Source organism: Callithrix jacchus, chromosome 3 (assembly GCF_049354715.1).
Source record: "Callithrix jacchus isolate 240 chromosome 3, calJac240_pri, whole genome shotgun sequence".
Classification (NCBI taxonomy): Eukaryota; Metazoa; Chordata; class Mammalia; order Primates; family Cebidae; genus Callithrix; species Callithrix jacchus.
In genome coordinates this window covers 152,773,152-152,791,980 of record NC_133504.1, presented here as the reverse complement: position 1 = coordinate 152,791,980, position 18,829 = coordinate 152,773,152, and the positions used below count along the sequence as shown (strand labels likewise).

Genomic DNA, 18,829 nt, shown 5'->3' with positions numbered 1-18,829 from the left:
TTAAACTAAGGCCCTATGAGGAACAATGGAACAGGATATAGGCATTGAGTGGACAATTAATCGTGTCTCCACTTTGAGTCTCCATCTTGGGAAGGAGAAAATCATTCAGTAAAAGGTTTTCTGCTCCCAATATCAAAAGCATCCACTACCTATAAAGTAACTGTTTTACAAATTCCCATATATATAATAACAAACAAATAAAAATTAATGTTTAATCTTTTAAGATCATACACTTGGTTTTTCTCTCTATGCAGAGTCAGGTATAAAAGCGCAGTTAATGGCTAAAAGGTGGGTGTGAAGTCTTGCCACTGTGAACCTTGATCACAACTTGACCACTGAGAAACTCTGAGATGCAGCTCACCGTTCCCCAGGCAGAAAAGCCATGCTGGCCGTGATTCAAACCTAAATATGCTGTGTGCAAGCTGCTCTCACCACCTCCTTGCCCCTTCCTGATCAAAAAGGCACATCCATTTAGCACTCTAGATGCCCCCCACCTATTCAACCTTCAGTAGCTCCCTACTGTTCTTAGGAAACAACTGAAACTCCTAACCAAGGCCCTCCACTCTGATGTGACCTGGCTGCCTTCTCCAGCCTCATCTCCCTCACCAGGTCCCACCACACTCGCTATGCTTTGGCCACCCTGGTTCCTCGCCATTCCTTAAACAGTCCATACCCCTTGGTCTGTAATGAGCTTTTCCCAGTTCTTCATAGATTGGGCTTTCCCATGCTTCAGATTGCAGCTCAAGCATCGGTTCTTCAGGGACACCTTCCCTGGTCACCCAACATTATGTGGGTCATGCCAGTAACCCTCCATCACACTCTTCATTCCTCTGTAGCAGGTACCACAATCCACAATTATCTCCTCTACTGGAAGGCTTTCTTACTGCCTGGCTCCATCAGTAGAATAAACAGAAGTGGCCAGGCACGGTGGCTCACGCCTGTAAACCCAGCACTTTGAGAGGCCGAGGCGGGTGGATCACGAGGTCAAGAGATCGAGACCATCCTGGTCAACATCGTGAAACACCGTCTCTACTAAAAATACAAAAAATTAGCTGGGCATGGTGGCGTGTGCCTGTAATCCCAGCTACTCAGGAGGCTGAGGCAGGAAAATTGCCTGAACCCAGGAGGCGGAGGTTGCGGTGAGCCGAGATCGCGCCATTGCACTCCAGCCTGGGTAACAAGAGCGAAACTCCATCTCAAAAAAAAAACAGAAGTGCCACAGAAGTGGAGACCTCATCTGCCTTTTCACAGCTCTATCCCCAGTGCCCAGCACAGACTAAGGGCTCTGGACTGTTACTTTTGCCTTCCTGATTCCAGAACTTGCCTCATGCAGTTGACTTCTCACTCCCCTATCTACCACCAACTCCGTCCTCCCTGTGGCCACCAAATGAACATTGCATCCCTAGGACCTGCTCCACTGAAATCCTGACCTTGGAACTTCCTCTCTCTCCAACAACTTCTCTTGCTTTTAACTCCCCTTACTCCTTTCACATCTACTTAAGCAGGTACACAGCATGGTTAAAAACACAGACTCTGAAGCCAAAAGGCCTGGGTTCAGATCTCAGCTCCACCATTGTCTGTGTAGGTAGGCATAAATGCATAAATAAGTTACCTTTTTTGAGACAGAGTCTCGCTCTGTCACCCAGGCTGGAGTGCAGTGGTGTGAGCTCAGCTCACTGCAACCTCTGCCTCCCTGGTTCAAGTGAGACTCCTGCTTCAGCCTCCTGAGTAGCTGGGAGTACAGGTGCAAGCCATCATGCCCAGCTAATTTTTTATTTTCAGTAGAGATGGAGTTTCACCTTGTTGGTCAGGTTGGTCTCGAACTCCTGACCTGGAGATCCACCCACCTCAGCCTCCCAAAGTGTTGGGATTATAGGCATGAGCCACCGCGACTGGCCAAATAAGTTGCTTCTATATTTCCTGTGTGCCTCAGTTTCCTCAACTGTCATTGAGTGATAATAAAAGCATCTACGTCATAGAGTTGTAGTGAAGATTAAAAGAATATACATAAAGTGCTCAGAACAGTGCCTATGTAAGTGCTAATAACAGTAATAAATGTAATTTCTTATTACAAACATGCTCTTTCTTCTAACTGACATATGCCCTCCCCTAGGCCCTTCTCATTTGATCCCAGTTCATTAGATCCCTCCATAATACCCCATGTCATGTGTCCTTCAAATCCCACCCATGACACCTGCAGTCCCATGCCTGATCTGCCAACAAAATGATCTGAATTGGATTCCTCCCAAGACCATTGTGTCTTGTTGGAGGAAGATGCTCTGGAAACCGTGTAAAGCCCCTAGGCTTTACTGACTGCACACATCTTTACCAGTCTTCCTCTCCTCTAAACTGCTATATCACATAAACTGATTCTAAATGATACCGTTACTGCCTTTGGTCACATCCACAGATGAGATATAAGCATTTTGAGGGCAACATGCAATTCTTCTCAATACCCCAGAGAAGTCAACACAGTATGAGGAGTATAGCAAATACACTATCTACCTATTAATTGGCTCTGGTCACCCCCTCTCCTCTTAACTATACCTTTTCCCTCAAAAAAAAGGAAGCGTCTTTAAACTGCACCCTGCTTACTTGCTTAAACTGGACCCTGTGGTGGGAGGATCAGTGAAAGCTACTTTCTCTTGTTCAAAAACAACAGGAAATCCTCTTTACCCCTAATGAAGCCCAAGTCAAAGGATAGGATGGCAGCACGTATGCCTGATTTCCAGAGTTAGCCAAGTCATGTTGGATTTATTGGTATTGAGTTCCAAATAAGTAATACGTAACTTAAGCTCTTTGCCGAATTTTCTTGTACTCTGGGAGAGGGGGATCAACTTTCCCCAAAACTGGATACTCCTAGGAAAGAATTCAGGGGAGAAAACGAATGTAATCCCATGGACTTAAGTATTTTCCATAAAATCAAGAGACAGACTAAAAAGTCAAGATATTCCTTTAACAAAGCATCATCTATACAATATTCAGGCAGGGCGCGGTGGCTCATGCCTATAATCTCAGCACTTTCGGAGGCCGAGGCAAGCAGATCACCTCAAGTCAGGAGGTTGAGATCAGCCTGGCCAACATGGTGAAATCTCATCTCTACTAAAAATATAACAATTAGCCTGCATGTGGTGGGTGCCTGTAATCCCAGCTACTCAGAGGATGAGGCAGGAGAACTGCCTGAATTCAGGAGGCAGAGGTTGCAGTAAGTCGAGATTGCGCTATTGCACTCCAGCCTGGACAACAAGAGTGAGACTCTGCCTCAAAATCAAAAATAAAAATAAATATTCAACAGTATATGTTGCTCTTTTCTTTTTCTTAGTGTATATTCATAACAGAAAGGTCTAGAAGCTACAGAGGCAAACAATAAACTGACCTATCTTCTGACTCTAAACTAAATATGCCAAGTCATTCTTTTAGAATTCTATTGGTTTTATCCTGCACAGATTTTTGTGGCCTTTTGTGCAAAGGAAGTTCACCAGAGTTCACTTCCCCTGAGGACAATTTCAGGTTTGCATATATGAGCAAGTATCCAAGACCCTGGAAAAATAAGTCTCTTTGCTTTGGTTTCAAAATGAGGCCCCATAAAGTTGCATGCTCTTCTCCTTTCCCTTCTGGTAGCTGCTTGCAGAAAATAGTCTGGCTGGGGCATTTCCTCCCCACTGTTCCTTTAGCAGAGGTGCTGTGTCTCGTCTCCTGCCCTGCGGACAACGCATTCTTCTCATCTTTCTCAGAGGCAAAGCCGGTCCACAAACACGCAGGACTCTTTCTGACCTATTCCCATCATTCTAATCCTCTTCATGTGGAGTATGGGGAAGCCACTACAGTTATTATCCCCACAATACCAGCATGAGGTCTGCAGGTTCTCACAAACTCTATAACAGTTCCCTTGGCACAAGAGAGTGAGTCTAGGGAAGGCAAAAGGACTAGAGTCCCTCTGAGGACTATTCTGTCATGTTTTCAGAGTCTCATTCTGCAATAAATGCAGACACCAAGCAGGATTCTTTCCAGCGCATCTGATTCCTCCTGGTGAAGACCTGTCACAGGGCTTCTTAATCCCGTTTTCTCTGTTAGTGAAAGGGAAAGTGATAGATCCAGAGCATCCAAATGAGACACTCTTGGCTGACACTGTCTTCTCTGCACTGTTATGGAGGTATCCGGAGCCTTCTCTCTCCTGTGCAAAATGGCAACTCTTAAGGAAAAACTCATTGCACCAGTTGGAGAATAAGAAGTGATGGTCCCAAACAATAAGATTACTATAGAGAGTGTTGGACAAGTTGGTATGGCATTCTGGGAAAGTTTCCGGCTGATGAACTTGCTCTTGTGGATGTTTTGGAGGATAAGCTTAAAGGAGAAATGATGAATCTGTAGCATGGGAGCTTATTTCTTCATATGCCTAAAATTGTGGCAGATAAAGATCATTCTGTGACCATCAATTCTAAGATTGTAATGATAACTGCAGGAGTCCGTCAACAAGATGGGGAGAGTCGTCTCAATCTGGTGCAGAGAAATCTTAATGTCTTCAAATTCATTATTCCTCAGATCATCAGGTACAGTCCTGATGGCATCATAATTGTGGTTTCCCAACCAGTAGATATTCTTATGTTACCTGGAAACTAAGTGGATTACCCAAACACTGTGTGATTGGAAGTGGATGTAATCTGGATTCTGCTAGATTTTGCTACGTTATGGCTGAAAAATTTGGCATTTATCCCAGCAGCTGCCATGGATGGAATTTGGGAGAATATGGCAACTAAAGTGTGGCTATGTGGAGTGGCGTGAATGTGGCAGGTGTTTCTCTACAGGAACTGAATCCAGAAATGGGAACGGACAATGATAGTGAAAATCAGAAGGAAGTGCATAAGATGGTGGCTGAAAGTGCCTATGAGGTCATCAAGCTGAAAGGATATACCAACTGGGCTACCGGATTAAGTGTGCAGATCTTATTGAATCCATGTGAAAGTCTACCCAGGATTCAACCCATGTCAACGATGGTAAAGGGGATGTTTGGCATTGAGAATGAAGTCTTTCTGAGCCTTCTGTGTATCCTCAATGCCCAGGGATTAACCAGCATTATAAACCGGAAGCTCAAGGATGATGCGGTTGCTGAGCTCAGGAAAAGCGCAGATACCCTATGGGACATCCTACAAGTCCCAAAGAAGGACCTAAAAGTCCTGTGACTACTGGGCTCTAGGCTGCAGAAGTTTAAAAACTACAAGGAGATTAACTCTGAGCCTTTAGTTTTCATCCATGTACATGGATCGCAGTTTGCTTTGATCTTCAATATGTGAATTTGGGCTCACAGAATCAAAGCCTATGCTGGGTTTAATGCTTGCAATATGAGTTCTTGAACAAATAAAATTAACTTCTGTAGTGTGGGGGGAAAAAGACACTCTTTTATTACAACAAAATAAGACTACAAATCTCTACACCAGAAGTAGCAAATTATAAGAGAGGTTTAAAAAAAAAAAAAAAAGCAAAAGCAAAGTTACAAAGAAGGGATTTTAATTTGGACTACTGAAATTTAATTTCTTTCTTCAGTGAAAAACAAATACATAGAAGTAACCTTTCTTTACTAGTGTTAACATCAAGGTGTAAGATTATTTACTAGGCATGTGAAAACATGGTCTATATTTATGAGTATCTAAAAATAATAGCAGTCAACAGACCTCAGATCACCAATTTTACAGATTGGGCTCACATGCCATGTAAAAATCTAGAGCCTAAGTGACTAACTGAGACATGCACAGAAAGTGATCTACAAGTAAGGAGGAAGCCATGGATGAGACTATACACTACAAAAAATGTGGTTATTCAGGTTCATGGCATCTCAGCAGGGGGATCTGCATAAACCCATTCACTGAATTATTACTTAACATAAAGTTCTGCAGAAATCAGGGATTGCAATTTGGCAACTAAAGTATCTTAAAATTCTTTAATCAGACTGTGGTAATAAAGTTTCCAATCAACATGGTAAGCTGAGATGACAGGGAAGGACTCTGCCTGTTTCAAATACATGGAAAAATTGAATAAGAGATTATTAACAACTTCTTAAATACAAAGAAAAAATTGAAAATCACAAGAAATAAATCCCTGGGCCACAACCAAAGATAGAACTCAAAGTTGGATGAGAGAAAGTTGAAGCTCTGAAGATGTAAAAGGCTATCAGAACATGAGATAGCCTTAGTGTCTAGGGGCTGAGATCCTGATGAACCTGGGAGAACAAAGGGTCATATCTCACCACTAAGAAATCAAAATTTCCATACAGCTCCCATGTAGAGGTAAGGCATCCAAACAGAGAACACCCAGGGTCCCTGAGCCAAGAAAATAACAACACTGGTCTGGAAGCCAGGACACCCGTGGGACACTAACTGAAGCAAATGAGAAAGAGCTGGGTTTGCAGAATCCTAGTCACATGGGATTCCCACATCAAATGACCTCTACTGATGAGGACCTCACAGGAAAAGCTTAACACCAAACAAGAAACAATTCACCAAAAGAGACAGCCAATGCAACTGGCAAAACCTGTGCCCAAGAGCTAGAAACAGAACAGTCAATATAGCAGCCACCAGGTTAAAAAAAAAAGTTACCATGAATACAACTAAAGCTAGAAAACCATGTGTGTTGGAAAGCAGGATTTGGAAAAGCTTGTGATATGCAAAAAATTTCTCCCCTTATCAATGCTAAGTTTCTAAGCAAGTACTTCATTCATTCATTCCATATATATTTATTAAGCACTTATTCTGCATCAGGCTCCCATTACTTCCCCTTGGCTGGCACAGGCTCTGAGGATGGTTAGCCCAAGATGACTCCACACATATTACAGCAACTACCATAGATAAAATAGTGTCCTCATTCACAGAGAAAAGGAGGGAAATGAAAAAGAATTTAGTGCTGGAGTTCAGACAAATTATATATATGTGCCAAAATATAAAAGGAATTTAGGACACAAGCAAGCATCAAGAGAGAGATTTAAGAGGTCCAAGGGCTGGGCGTGGTGGCTCACGCCTGTAATCCCAGCATTTTGGGAGGCCAAGGCAGGTGGATCATGAGGTCAAGAGGATCCAGACCATCCTGGCCAACATGGTGAAACCCCGTCTCTACTAAAAATACAAAAATTAGCTGGGCATAATGGCACCTGTAGTCCCAGCTACTTGGGAGGCTGAGGCAGGAGAATTGCTTGAACCTGGGAGGCAGAGGTTGCAGTGAGCACAGATCATACCACTGCACTCCAGCCTGGAGACAGATCAAGACTGTCTCCAAAAAAAAAAAAGCTGCAGGAATATGTGCTTTCGGCTGGGAAACCAGAAAACTCCCTGGGAAAAAGAGCAACTCTGCTATACCCCAGGGTAAGAGCAGGATTTTAGCAGGTTAAAAGGCGAATCCACATACTAGAGGAAACAGCAGGAGCAAAGGCACATGACCCAAAGCCACAGGGTGTGCCCTGTCAGGAGCAGCCCACTAGGCTACTATAAATGTCTACTGAATAGTAATAATACTAACAACAATAATGATCATTCATCATGAGTAATGGGTAATACAAGTAAGGAGCAGTGAAAGAAAACCTAAAGGACTCAAATACCAGGGTGACCTTTTAAACAAGTGGGGATGCACTAAACATTTTCAGCAGGGAAGTGCCATGGTCAGAGCCATGCCTCTGTTAGATTAATTTGGTCACTATGGATGAGTTAAATTTGCAGGCAAAGAGACTGCAGGACAGAGATCTGGAAGCTATTATAAGAGTCCAGATCCTCACAACTGAGGTTACAGTGGTGGCTGCAGTCATGCAAAGGAACGGATAGGTACAGCCAAAAATGAACAAAGATGCAATTTTATTAGCAATTCCTGGAATATAGTCACATGTTGCCGAACAACAGAGCTACATTCTGAGAAATGCATCACTGGGCGATTTCACTGCTGTGCAAACATCATCATGGAGTGTTCTTACACAAACCTAGATGGCATAGCCTGCTACACTTCTAGGCTAGATGGCAGAGCCTGGTGCTCCCAGACTATAAACCTGTAAAGCCTGTTACTGTACTGAATACCGCAGGCAACTGTAATACAATGCTAAGTATTTATGTATCTAAACATAAACAAACATAGAAAAGGTACAGGAGAAATACAGTATTATAATCTTATGGGACTACTGTTGTATACACAGTTTGTCATAGATTGAAACATTGTTATGTGGCATATGACCTACTTTAAAACTTGAATTTTAACATAAACACAAGTATCTGTATAAAAGGTTAGGAGAGAACAGCTCTAGCTATTTACTTCTTATTTGCATGCTCAATGGAAGCCATTCCACATTCCATCCAAGAGCAGCATCCTGTCCTGAAAGGAGACAGCCTGGAAAGGCAGAACAATCTCAAAACAGAAAGAAAGAAAATTAAAACTCCAGTCTGATACATGAGCCTCAAAGCCACATGTAGGGTGCAGCAGTATGCACTGCTGACCCTTGACTGATGATTCTGACCACACCTGATGATAAAATTATTAACTCTGTGGCATATTGCTGTTGTTTTTTACTGAAATAGTTTCCCTTCTCCAGGGAACAGTGTGGCCCTGTTCAGACACAGACCTGGTGAGAAGGCCCCAGGTCTAATTGGCTTTCCTGCCGTGTGGGAGGACAGCGAGAGTCGCTGAGGTTAACATTTCTTTCTGCTATGAGTAGCCTCTACAGAATGTCAGCTTGAGGTTTCAACAAGCAAATCTTATTTATTTATTATTTCGAGTTCTGCTCTTGTCACCCAGGCTAAAGTGCAATGGCGCAATCTTGGCTCACTGCAACCTCCATCTCCCAGGTCCAAGCAGTTCTCCTGATTCAGCCTCCCTTGTAGCTGGGATTACAGGCGAGGCTCATCACATACGGCTAATTTTTGTTTTTGTTTTTTTCTTTTTTAGCAGAAATGGGGTTTCACCAAGTTGGCCAGGCTTGTCTGGAACTCCTGATGTCTGGTGATCCACCTACCTCAGCCTCCCAAAGTGCTAGGGTTACAGCATCTGGCTAAATCTTATTAAATGATCAGGAGAAGCAAGCTACAAAGGAGCACGTGGAACGGAGGAACGGAGAACAAATCAAGCAAAATACATAACAGGGTTAATGCCTTAGACTGAGGTATCAACAACACTGGGAAAGAAATCAGAGATGAAACCATGAGAGGGTACGAACCACGCTCTAGTTCCAGGGGAGGGCATTTCAGGCAACGTGTTATGCAGATGTGTGGCCTCTGGAAAAGCAGCCACTCACCCCCCCACCAGAAAAAAGGCACAAAGCGACAAGCTCAGCAGAGGCTTTGGGGCAGCAATCTCAGTTCTCAGCTCATGTAACATGTTTCTGGCACCCAAAACGGAGAAGATAGTTTTCTCATAAAGAGCTCTTGGTAAAAAAGTGAAATTAAAATAAAGAGCTTCCTTGCAATTACTGGACAGCACACATATACGCAGCTCAGGGCCTTTGGTAATCTCTGGAAAGGCACTCAGCTGATGGCCAATGTGTCATTCTCTAAGGTGAAAAAGAAGCAAGTCCACATATGTGAATTTTTCAGATAAAATTTACTTCTTCCACTCCAAGAGCCCAAATGTTAGCATTTTAACCATTGTGAAAGAAGAATGTCCTCAAAATATATTAGCTTGACCTGTATGAAATTAACCTTTTTGTATATCAAAAATGCTCAAGTACTAACAATTTCACATGGATCAATGGCAGTACATGCCTTCCAACTTTCTTCTACAGTAGGGGTAGGCAAATTTTTTCTTAACAGGATCACAGATATTTTAGGCTTTGAGGGCCAAGAGACAAAAAAGAGATTATGTAGGTGCTTATATAACCATGTAAAATGTAAGCATTTAAAAATATAAAAACCACCCTCAGCTCCTATAAAAATAAGCATGGACTGGATCTGACCTATCGGCCACAGTTTGAAGATCCCTGTTATACAGGGTACAGGTATAAACTTTATTCTGATGATGTTCACTATGAAAATTACTAATTTCAGAGTAAAACTGTAATGTCCTTAGAGATACTAACAATATCTGAAAATATGTGAAAAGCTGTTTACCCCAACACTGCTGGCTTTAATGCTGGTCGTTGGTCTGAATTCCTATTCTATTATCAGCAACCCCTCCCTATTGCTATAAAATGCCATTGCTTTTAACTATCTGACTTATTTTACAAGCAGTTGTCTGGGTGGGGGCTTGAAGGTGGTTCTAACTTTTCTTTTCTTTGCTTTCCCTTTTTTCTTTTTTTGAGACACCCAGGCTGGAGTGTAGGGATACATGCAATCTCAGCTCACTGCAACCTGGTACCACCAAGGCTCAAGCAATCCGCCCACCTCAGCCTCCCAAGCAGCTAGGATTACAGGCGCACACCACCTGGCTAATTTTTGTGTTTTTTATAGAGACAGGGCTTCCTCATATTGCCCAGGCTGATCTTAAACTCCTGGGCTCAAGTGATTTACTCACCTCGGCCCCTCAAAGTGCTGGGATTACAGTGATGAGTCACAGCTGGGATTACAGGCCTGAGCCCAACCCTAACTTTTCTATAAAGAAAAAAACTGAGCTGCACAAGGTAACAGGACTTAAAGGTGAATATGAATAAGCATAACTACAGAAAGGATATAGGAGCAAAAGTACTATGGGGAATTACCCCAAATTTTCCCTGGTTTGGAGTCAAAATTCCACAGGTTCCAAAGGAAAGCAACAAAAACAAACAAGTATCTATACAGCTGGTCCAAAGCCAAAAGACTAAAGGGAGCAAGAAGTAAGTCTGAGACACACTGCCCTTCCCAGAAGTAAAGGCAGATCATTAAAGGGAAGAATCATTTTTTCTCCTAGGTTAATCAGGAGTAACGACAAATAGGAAAAGGCTACAACGATAGCAGTTCCCAAAAGACTGCTGGAAAAAAGTCAGTGTCGTGAGACATCGAAGGTCATCCCTGAGGGAACTGAAAGTTTCCTCCTTTGGAGAAGGCTAAGACATAAGAGCCAGGAGCTCCCTCCCTAATACATATTAAACAGAGACATACCCAGGGGACCTCTCTTCTGGGTCCATGAATTTTGTGATTTTAAAGGAATTCAAATAATCATTGCAAAATGTTTTTAATTTATGGCATTACTATTATTTCAAATGTCATTTATTGTGATGAAAAATGAAAACTTAAAAAAAAAAAAGCCTGGAGAAGAATGGATAAGTTAGACCAGGCATGGTGGCTCATGCCTGTAATCCATACTTTGGGAGGCTAAGGTGGGTAGATCTCAAGCCTAGGAGGTCAAGACCAGCCTGGGCCAAATAGCGAGACCCCATCTCTACAAAAAATAAACAAAATTAGCCAGGCATGGTGGCACACATCTGTGGTCCCAGTTATGCAGTAGGTTAAGGTGGGAGGATCACTTGAACTCAGAAGTTCGAAGCTACAGTGAGCTGTGTTCACGCCACTGCATCTCAGCCTGGCTAACAGAGCAAGGCTCTGCCTCAAAAAAGGAAAAAAAAAAAAAAGAATGGATGCACTGAAACAGAAAAAGCAGACTGTTGATATACATTTCTGGTCTTATAGGGCCACTTGATTATAAATATCCTAATTTAGATAGCATTTCTTACCATGCAATATTCAAAACTTAACCCAGAGCAATCCATTCTATTTCTAAACATTCTTATTTAAATCTTATAAGCTTTTACCAATTCAGTATTCTGTGATATTCCACAGTGAAAATTAAAGGGGGAAAAAGAGAGACCAATCCCATACATACATGAGCTGCCTGGACGACAGTGAGCCTCCGGGTACCGTCTGCCCATAGCGACAGTCAACACATCAGCAGGGGCCTCAGCAGTTACCAAGTCCTCAGGACTGAGATGGTTAGCTGTGGTCCGGGGGAGACAAAAAAAGGTGGAAACAAAACAGAGACTTAGGATAATGGCAGCATTTTTTTTTTTCATTAAAATGCTAATGATGACCACACATTTCCAGATAACCGTGTTTATGAATTATTCATAGTCACATGAGAGATGAAGTCTCCCTGTCACTGCAGACAGGACCAGGCCTTGTTGATGATTAGCATGAGGGCCCTGGAGTAAGTGTGACAGAGTCACAGGTCACTGGAAGGCTTGACCAGGGCTAGACATCACTGGCCCCCATCAGAAGTCCAGGCAATCCCACCTGCATTTCCCTGATGCTTTTCCATTCTTCCTTAATGTCAAGGAACAGCACTGCCTGGCTCTTTGCTGTGACATCTGAACTAATATCCTGTAAAACCTTAAAAGCTTGAAAGGAAAAAAAAATTTTTCTGTATTGGGGAGGTTAGATGTCACAATGATTGGAGAGAAAAAAAAACTTTTTAGTGATGTATAACACACAGAAAATGAACACACCACAATGGACGGCTCAATGTATTTTCCTAAACTGAAAACACACCGGATCAAAAACCAGAACATTTTCAGCACTGCACAAGTCTCCTTCATGCTCCCTTCTAAGGGTGACTCCTATGCAGAAATTATTTTTGCCCATTTTTGTGGTCATCAAGTCTATTTACTGTCACTATTAATTTTTTATTTAAAAAGCATATTCAGAACACCTACTGTATACCCAGCACCATGCTAAGCACTGGAGCTACACAGATGAATAAGATACCATCTCTATCTCTAAGGATAGTGAAGTCTGAGCGGGGCAAAGGATGCACACAAGCTGGCCGCCACAGGGCCATGAGATAAGCGTAATGACTGAGATTCATATCAAGAAAGGGCACCTAGTCCAGAAATGGAGAGGTCAGGCAGGGCTTCCAAGAAAAGGGATGCCTAGCATGTCCTAAGGCTAGGTAAGAGTTATCCACGCTAGGGATGCAAGACGAGGTGATGGAAAAGGGAAAGGTAAGAAACCACATGGTATGGTCCAGAGTTGCTGGCCACTCTCTAGGGTGAGACCTGCAGGGTGAGGCCAGAAACCTTGTACATGTCTCAAAGAACTCTGACTTTATCCCACATCTGACTCATCTGTGCTGTAAACAGCCACTGATGGATCAGATCTGGGTTTCAGATGTGTGATTCTCTGGGTGGATTTGAAGGGGGCAGAATAGAGGCAGGGAGACCTGTTTGGCTGTTTACAATCATTCAGAGAGGAAAAGGATGGAGATGAGGGTAGTAGCAGTAGGTAGAGAAGGGGAGAGAAGAATTAGTACTTGGAAACATCCAGAAGCTCAAAGCAGAACACTAGGTTGACTACATGTGGGTGGATGGCAGTGACAACCAAGGTGGAGAATACAGGAGAAGAAACAGAGAAGACAAGAAATTTAGTTTGGGGCATTAGAAACTGAGGCATGGAAGATTCAGGTGGGGATAGTCAGATACTCTTGTGAAGCCTGGGGAAGAAGCCTGAGCAAAACATAAAGTGATCACAACATAGAGAGGAGCAGAGATTATGTGAGTGACACCACTGCAGGAACATGGACAGAAAAACATCACAGGATCAGCACAGAATCCTGGAGAACACACACAGTAGAATGTGGAGAGGAAAACGATCTTTTGAAGAAGACTCAGGAAGACTGGCAAAGAGGTACCGCAGGATATAAAGAGATGAATAAAGATAAAAAATGAAAAGTATACCTTTGGATTTGACATTTAAAAGTCACTGTCAGCCGGGTGTGGTGGCTCACGTCTGTAATCCCAGCACTTTGACAGGCTGAGGCGGGTGGATCACGAGGTCAGGAGTTCAAGACCAGCCTGGCCAACATGGTGAAACCCCATCTCTACTAAAAATACAGAAATTAGCTGGGTGTGGTAGCAGGTGCCTGTAGTCTCAGCTACTCGGGAGGCTGAGGCAGGAGTGAGTCAGGACCGCGCCACTGCATTCCAGCCTGGGTGATAGGGTAAGACTCCGTATAAAAAAAAAAAAGTTACCGTCCACCTTGATTAACAGCTGTTTTGGTAAAGTGGTGGAGGCAGAGAACACAATCAACAGAGCAAGTGGAAGAGTCCAGGAAGTAAAATGTGTGGCTGCTGGAAGAGACTACGTGCTCACAGGACATGGCTATAGGCTGAAGGACTCAGTTCAGAGGGAGAGGCTGAAAGTCCAAGAGGGAAGAGGTAAAGACGGCCTGAGATCTCAAAAGAAGTGGGCCAAAGGGTCAGGAGTACAGATGAAGAGGCTGACCTTGAAGAATAAGGGGAATCCACAACCCTCTTTATCCTTCTAAAGGGGGTACGTTCCAGGATCCCCAGTGGACACCTGAAACCATGGATAGAACCAAGCCCTATCTACCTATACTATGCTTTTTTCCCATATATACGTACCTATGATAAAATTCAATTTATAAATTAGGCACAATAAGAGATTAACAATGATAGCCAATAATAAAATAGAGCAGGTGAGTGTGGTCTCTATTAGTACTTGAAATTATCTTAGTGTACTGTACTGTGGGAAACTGCAATCATAGAAATGAAACTGTGGGTAAGGGAGACTATTGAGAAGATAAATCTGGCTACAGTAAGTTCATAATTAACAGTATTGGGATTTGGAGGCAACAGACCAAATGACATCAATGTTTTTAGAAAATAATAGGCAGGCCTCTTTTTGTTGAGAATGAGGTGACAAGTAAATGGTCTGAGGACATGGACCTTGAAATTCTTGGGTTTCTGGCAAGCTATCCCCCAAAATTAAAGTAGTCTAAGTCTGTTTTAAGGTAAACAAACAAACACAGTAGTTTGTACCAAGATAGAAAAGAGCATTTATAAGTTCTACCCCTAAGAGTAGCAAAAGATCTGGAAGATGTCTCTTCTTAAAATGATCTGGGATTTTGGGTATCAACATTTCCAAAGGTGTACATGTAGTTTCATTAAGCAAAACTACTACCCATCATCTTTTTTTTTTTTTTTTTTTTTTTTTTTGAGATGGAATCTCTCTCTGTCGCCAGGCTGGAGTGCAGTGGCACGATCTGGGCTCACTGCAACCTCTGCCACCCTGGTTCAAGTGATTCTCCTGCCTCAGCCTCCTGAGTAGCTGGGATTACAGGCACACACTATCACACCCAGCTAATTTTTGTACTTTTAGTAGAGACAGGGTTTCACCATGTTGGCCAGGATGATCTCAATCTCTGACCTCATGATCCGCCAGCCTTGGCCTCCCAAAGTACTAGGATTACAGGTGTGAGCCACCGCATCTGGCCCTACCCACCATCTTACAAAGCTTCTTGAATTGCTCCAATTCAAATGTCCTTCCTACCATGGATAAATTACTAAAAATAAAAAAGAGGCAGACATTTGAAAGTAAAGACAAGAAGGAGGGAAGAATGGCTTGGCAGTGGTGCCTGCCCCAGAGACTTCCTAGCTGCCTCTTAAAACAGTAGCTATGTCATCCCACCACTGTAGTCTCCTGAATGCTTTTCCGTCTAGGGTTTTAGCCAATTCAGAAATGGAGTGGAGTGACTTTATTCTTGGAAAGAATCCCAAAAATGCCAAAGTAGCAAGGATTCATTATAGAAACCTGATGCAATGGGAAACACCTTGAAAAGCAGCTTTTATGTTCCCCAGCCAGCCTTTGTGATCTCAAAAGATCTCTGAGACTGCCCTGCAGTTTGTCTATTCTGTTAACAGGAACAAGACACAGGACATCTCCGGAACTTGAAAGGATTTTAGAACCAATGCTATCTTCACTGAAGTCAGTTAGGACAGAGATGGTTTCAAAGGCATCAGATGCCTACTAACTGGACCACTCGTCTTTGTATCCTCGGGGCATAGGAAGTAGCAAGCAGTTAATACATGTGGAATAAATCAATAAACCAATACATAAGTGAAGAGCTTTCACAACCAGGAGGTAAGGAGGCCAATTAAATGGTGAGAACAGAAATAGACTTTCTATTTCTTCTTTTCCTACCCTAACTGACTCAAAGCAAAGCTGCAAATCACATTCAACTGCACTTACTTTTCACAGAAGAAAATCTTTATGAACTCATAAATATGAACTTGTAAGCAAATACTGCATGTTAAGTGGGAGGATTCACAAATTATGAAAAACAGGATGCCTCTTAAATGGGAAAATAGATGGGTATGAACATTTTGAGGACACAAAGCAATACCAATTGCAGACTTTACATCTGTCTGCCTTCTTTGTCATCCTTCCCATGAAGGACAGGACATCATTACTCTCACAGCATGGTGCCTCTCCTCCCAGATGCTCATTCATACAACCCACTTAGGTTCAACCCACAGGGGGAATAAGATAAATAGTCATGAGATAACCAAGTCTCGCTTCCTTGAAAAATTTAAAAATTCACCTCGCTTGCAGGTCTGTTTTAGTTTAATATATATTTCTATTAGTCACTATTTTACTTCTTCTATAATAAACGAAGGCCTGAGGTATCATGGTCAACCAGAATACATCTTATTTTATTTTACTTATTTATTTATTTGTTTATTTAGACAGGGTTTCACTCCTGTCACCCAGGCTGGAGTGTGGTGGTGCGATCTCAGTTCACTAGAACCTCCACTTCCTGGCCTCAAGTGATTCTTGGGTCTCAGTCATGCGAATAGCTGGGATTACAGGGATGCACCACCACACCCGACTAATTTTCTATTTTTAGTAGAGATGGGGTTTCACCACATTGGCTAGGTTGGTCTTGAACTCCTGACCTCAGGCAATCCACCTCCCAAAGTACTGGGACTACAGGCATGAGCTACGCCTGGGACTGCAAGCGTGAGCCTGAAAACATTTTATACATTACACAGCAGCATACAGTAATATTTGTCTGAAAATAACTTTAATAATAAAGTTTCCAAAGGTGAGGAACAGTTTTTTTATTAGTATATACCATGTGACATTTTTCTGAACTGTTAATAACTTCATCCTGAAAACATCAAATCTGATTGTGTCCATCTGACTAGCAATATCTTGACAAATAAACCAATCTTTGAGACTTCTTTCTACCGTTAAGAACACTAAGAGCAAGACAAATATACACTACTCACTTGAATGCAAGTCATCAAGGAAAGGAAGGGAATATATTTGCCAGTCTCCAAAGTGTTTAGTGTGCAGCTTTTTAATTACTACATTTACGGTACTAGCCATAATATATTCACTACCACAAATGCTCTACAAGGTCATTAATCCTCAACAAATACATTAATGCTTCCCTCCTCTAAGTTCTTATTATGCTGATGGGCAAAAATGCCAAGAATTCTCTCCAAAGCAAACATTTCATGTCAACAGCCACTAGTTCTACTATGCTCATTTAACTATTTTAAGATATGTAATGGCTTTGCTTAAGTATTTGCTGTTGTTGACCTAAAAGATAAATTTATACATAAAAAATTTTAAACAACTTTGCTTAAAGCAACATTTTTTAATAGAAAGGTGATGTAAGCTATCTAAAAGTTTGCTTATGCTCTTCCGAAATAATATATCCTGTAATTCAATAATTATAATTCTCTGCATCATTCTGCAGTTATAATATGGTATAATTTCTGGTTTTTAAAATCTCAAGGAACAGGCTGGGTGGTGGCTCACATCTGTAATCCCAGCACTTTGGGAGGACAAGGCAGGTGAATCACCTGAGGTCAGGAGCTTGAGACAAGCCTGGCCAACATGGCAAAACCTTGTTTCTCCTAGAAATACAAAAATTAGCCGGGCATTGGGAGGCTGCCTCAGCTACTCGGGAGGCTGAGGCAGGAGAATCGCTTGACCTCAGGAGGCGGAGGTTGCGGTGAGCAGAGATTGTACCACTGCACTCTAGCCTGGAGACAGAGCGAGACTCTGTCTTAAAAAATATATTAAAAACTAAAATAAATACAATCTCAAAGAATAAGACATTGAGAATGATCAAGACTTTCAAAACAGTTGAAGGATTACCCATCTATGTATCAAAATGGGTTTAATTTCAACCACAGTAGTAATTTTTTTTTCTAAATAGTAATGCCTTCTTCAGAGAATCTAGAATATGATTAATCTTTGGTAACATGGGATCATCAACATGAGTATAAATCACCTGTTCTTCTGGAACATGAGATCACTAACTCTAAGGAAAAGGAGTGGCCCAACAGTTACTGGGCAGGAACTGGGTTTCTACCACCATAAAGAGAGCTAGATAGGGAGTTCCTACTAAAGCAAAAGGCGCAATGAGAATCTAAAGGAAGAGACTGCTGAAGTTCTCATAACAGGGAAAGCACAGATATAACTATAGTCTGGAGAGCCCAAGAGGAAATCCAAGTTACAGAGCCAGGTCTGAATCCAAGAGCTGTGGCTGATTAGAGTCAAGATCTGAGTTGGAGATAGATCGATAGCAAATAGAGGGACAAGGTATAAGGTTGGCTTTGTGTGTATCCTGCTGGTAACTGGGTTAAACCTGCCCATTAAAGGCCAGTGGCAAGACAGCTGTTCTCAGAAGCTTCTGAGGCAACAGAGGGCTGTTTATTCCCCTACTCAAAGGCAGATGGCTGCTAGGCTTTGGGGATATTTGTCTGCCTTTCATAGTCTGGCTATCTGCTCTCCTTTGTTCTAAAGAGTTGCATCTCATTTCTGTTACAGTACCAACCTTTCCCTTCTTTAAGTCAGCTACGATTTTGGAGTTCAAATAAAATAATGAAGTATAAGAGAATGAAACTTAAAATACCAAGCTCCAGATAAGATCTGAAGGGCACAGTGCACAGCCTTTGAACACATACTTGGACTTTTGTGATGCCTTTTTGTTTATTTCTTTGTTCTTAGGGAATTCAAATAGTATTCTTTAAATAGAACTCCTTTGAAGTCATTTAGCCAAGCTCAAAACCTGCCTGGAGCATGTTATTTCTAAGTGACCACTGTTACTTAACAAGCATCTCCTTTGGAGAAATTCAATAACCAGA

At 42.2% G+C, this 18,829-nt stretch overlaps 1 protein-coding gene and 1 pseudogene across 43 annotated transcripts in view; one reads left to right on the top strand and one right to left on the bottom strand.

The window, feature by feature from the left end:
- APBB2 (amyloid beta precursor protein binding family B member 2) overlaps positions 1–18,829 on the bottom strand; it is a 476,200-nt gene that overhangs the window by 254,856 nt on the left and 202,515 nt on the right. For 36 of the 43 annotated variants that reach the window (XM_078367318.1, XM_078367300.1, XM_078367293.1 and 33 more), the window contains one exon: positions 11,755–11,865. The exons of the other annotated variants lie outside the window; for them this stretch is intronic. Coding sequence is in view for 16 of the 36 variants with exons in the window: in XM_078367293.1 (XP_078223419.1) it covers positions 11,755–11,800 (46 nt within the window). In the remaining 20 variants the exon portion in view is untranslated. The remainder of the gene's footprint in view (positions 1–11,754; positions 11,866–18,829) is intronic. 43 annotated transcript variants of the gene reach the window in all.
- On the top strand, positions 4,184–5,228 carry LOC100385422 (L-lactate dehydrogenase B chain-like; annotated as a pseudogene).